Genomic DNA, 2,965 nt, shown 5'->3' on the forward strand with positions numbered 1-2,965 from the left:
AGAAGTAGCAATAAATTGGCACAAAAATTAGAAGAAAATGGCTGATGGTGCTCACTGTTGGTGACAACATTTGAAAACACTCTCAGGGTCTCTGGTAAATTTCCATATATGGCACTCAGCATTTGTCCAACTGAAAAATAGCAATTAAATGGCAGAAAAAATGGAAAACAATTGAAGAATGGTGCTAACTGTTGATGTTGATGTTAGGACTGTTTCAAGGGTCTCAGGTGCATTTCCTTATATGGAAATTTATTCAACAATTGCCAGAAAATAACACAAAAATCAGAGAAAGTTGGAATATGGTGCTCATTGTTAGCAATGATGTTATGAGTCCTCTGAGTTTATAAAGACACTAGTTTGTTACTCTCTGATCTCAAGGATTTTTTCAGTACTTCTAACACTGAATCTTGCCTTTCTTCCCATAAGATTTGATGGTTTGATGATGTTGTCAAACATTTTTTGAAAGGAAAAATAGTGATAAAAACAGAAGACAAATCAGGAACAAATGGGGGACAATATGCATTGTTGATGACAATGTTGGGGACCATTTTCAGAGTATAGGGCATATTTTCAACTGAGGTAATGTGCACTTTTTGAATCAAAAAATGGCAATATAATAGTAGAAAAATCAGAAAGAAATTGAAGGAAGATGCTCACTGTTTGTGCTATACTGGGGAGCATGTTCAGGGTCCAGAAGAAAATTCCATACATAATAATCTAGTTAAAAATAGCTATAAAGGACTGGAAAAATTTAGTGAAAAATGGAGCATAGTACTTATTGTCGCTTTCAAGGTAGGGACTCTCTGTAAGGTCCAGTATTTTATATACATGGAAATATACAATTTGTCCAATAAAAAATAGCAATAATATATATATATAATGGGTATAGATCTGATGGGCTTTCAGGAGGTGGTCACATGACCAGTTTCCTAAATAATCAAAAATGTGAATGCTGTGGTGCTGCATTGTGGCTTCCTGAATATAAAAAGGACTCGTATCTGCCATGCTTGCAATGGCCCTCTTACACAAGTGATGCCAGGTATGTTGACAGCACCCACTCACTTCTCAACCATCCTCCTAACCGCCTTTCTCTTTGAAGCCTGCCGGTTCATCTGATTTCTTATACACTAAACAAGTTCGTTTGAACTCGTTTAGTGTCTCCTCAACTTTCTTAGATGCGCAGAAGCGCAGATAGTCATGAAATGAACCTTCTTGCCTGCCCCTCCTCCTGCTAACCGTTTCCGCGTTTTCGAAGGTTCGTCCACCTTCCTTCCTTTCTTTAAACAAGTCTTAACTACTTCTTTTGTTGCATATATAGCTCTTCTAGCCCACGTGTTCTGCACAACGTCTATGCTGCCCTGTCGCATTTTAACCATACTCCCACCCCACTTTCTGTTTCATTCCTATGCATCAATCTACCTTCCTGGCTACCAAACGAGTTCGTTTGAACTCATTTGGTGTCTCCACAACTTTCTTGGTTGCGGGAGTCACAATTTTTCAACAATATTGCACACACCCTCTTCCTGCTAACCGTTCTTGTGATTGTAAAGGTTAGCCCACCTTCCTTGGCCATTAAACATATCCTAACTAACTTGTTTGTCATTTCTGTAACTTTTGTAGCCTATTGGATACTTGGTTCTTCTGCTCCGCCCAGTCGCTCTCAAACCAATGCCACCACCCACCTTTTTTTCGTCAAATTGACGCTGTTATCTACCCTCCAACAAACCAAATGAGTTCATTTGAGCTCGTTTAGCGTCCCTCATGCTTTCCCGGCGTTGTGGACACACGGATAGTCGTTGTTGTGCAAAGTCTTGCCCATGTTCACCTCCTATTGGCCCTTCCTGCAATTAGCTCACCTTCCTGTCTTTGAACTCGATGTTTCTAAAGCTTTTGTAGCCTACTGGATACTCGGAACTTCTATGCCGCCCATTTGCACTTAAACCATAACACCACCCGCCTTTTTGCGTCAAACATCTGCATTTATGTACCTTCCAACAAACTAAACGAATTCGTTTGAATCTGTTTAGTGTCTGTCAATCTTTTCCAGCATCGCGGACACGGATAGTCTTCGTTGTGCAAAGTCATACTCATGTTCACCTCCTACTGGCCCTTCCCTCCATTTTACAGGTTAGCCTGACTTAACTGTCATTTAATGAGTACTAACTAACTTTCTTATTGTTTCTATATAGCTCTTGTAACATAAGGAATGCTCGGAACCTCTATGCCACCCAGGCGCACACAGACTATCCCACCACCCGCCTTTTTCGTCAAGTATGCCTGTATCTACCTTCCAACAAACTAAACAAGTTCTATTGAACTCGTTTAGTGTCCCTCAAGCTCACCCAGCTTCACGGACGAGATAGACGTTGTTGTTCAAAATATATTACCCACATCCACCTCCTACTGGCCGTTCCTGCCATTTTACAAGATAGATGGTTATGACGGTGTACTAGGGATTGTGTCTGATGAAAAATATACAGGATTTTTGAGCATTGCTCTAATAACATGGCTGAAATCAACTTATATGACTAAAGTAGCAAGAGGCGTAGTATAGTGTTTGTCATTATTGTCTTTAGAGGGTCATGCAACGAAAGTTCTTATCTTTCCACTTGACTACTATCCAGCCTAAACATGCTTGCAGCATTGTATACTCGCTCAGTCAAACATACGAATGTTTTCACATTTCACACAACTTCTATTGTCGCCAGTCCAAACGTGCTTGTTGTGTCGTCTGGTGGATCATATCTTTGCTCAATCAATCAGGTGTCTCATTCGAACTGTACGCACAAGGCGCATCGTCTTGGCCAGTCCAAACGTGTCACTCAACATCAAATTCTCGAAGGGCAGCAAATCATCTTTGATCTTGAACTTCCAAAATCTTCTTCTTTTCGTGAACACCTGGATTCTATTGCCTTGTACAGAAATTCTGATGCCGATGTACTGGCAAAATGGCTCTATGTATTAT

The 2,965-nt window shown here is 40.4% G+C and overlaps 2 protein-coding genes across 2 annotated transcripts; both read left to right on the plus strand.

Moving 5' to 3' along the window:
- Positions 1–761: 761 nt before the first annotated feature.
- On the plus strand, positions 762–1,448 carry LACBIDRAFT_332709 (uncharacterized protein; the record flags this gene model as incomplete). Its single annotated transcript, XM_001887206.1, has 4 exons — positions 762–771; positions 793–805; positions 890–1,039; positions 1,319–1,448. 4 exons carry the CDS (start codon positions 762–764, stop codon positions 1,446–1,448), a joined length of 303 nt encoding a protein of 100 aa, XP_001887241.1.
- A 758-nt stretch (positions 1,449–2,206) lies between these two features.
- On the plus strand, positions 2,207–2,554 carry LACBIDRAFT_310093 (uncharacterized protein; the record flags this gene model as incomplete). Its single annotated transcript, XM_001887207.1, has 2 exons — positions 2,207–2,275; positions 2,327–2,554. The coding sequence occupies 2 exons, from the start codon at positions 2,207–2,209 to the stop codon at positions 2,552–2,554; spliced, it is 297 nt and encodes a 98-aa protein (XP_001887242.1).
- Positions 2,555–2,965: the final 411 nt, after the last annotated feature.

Source organism: Laccaria bicolor, genomic scaffold, assembly GCF_000143565.1.
Source record: "Laccaria bicolor S238N-H82 LACBIscaffold_43 genomic scaffold, whole genome shotgun sequence".
NCBI classification, from domain to species: Eukaryota; Fungi; Basidiomycota; class Agaricomycetes; order Agaricales; family Hydnangiaceae; genus Laccaria; species Laccaria bicolor.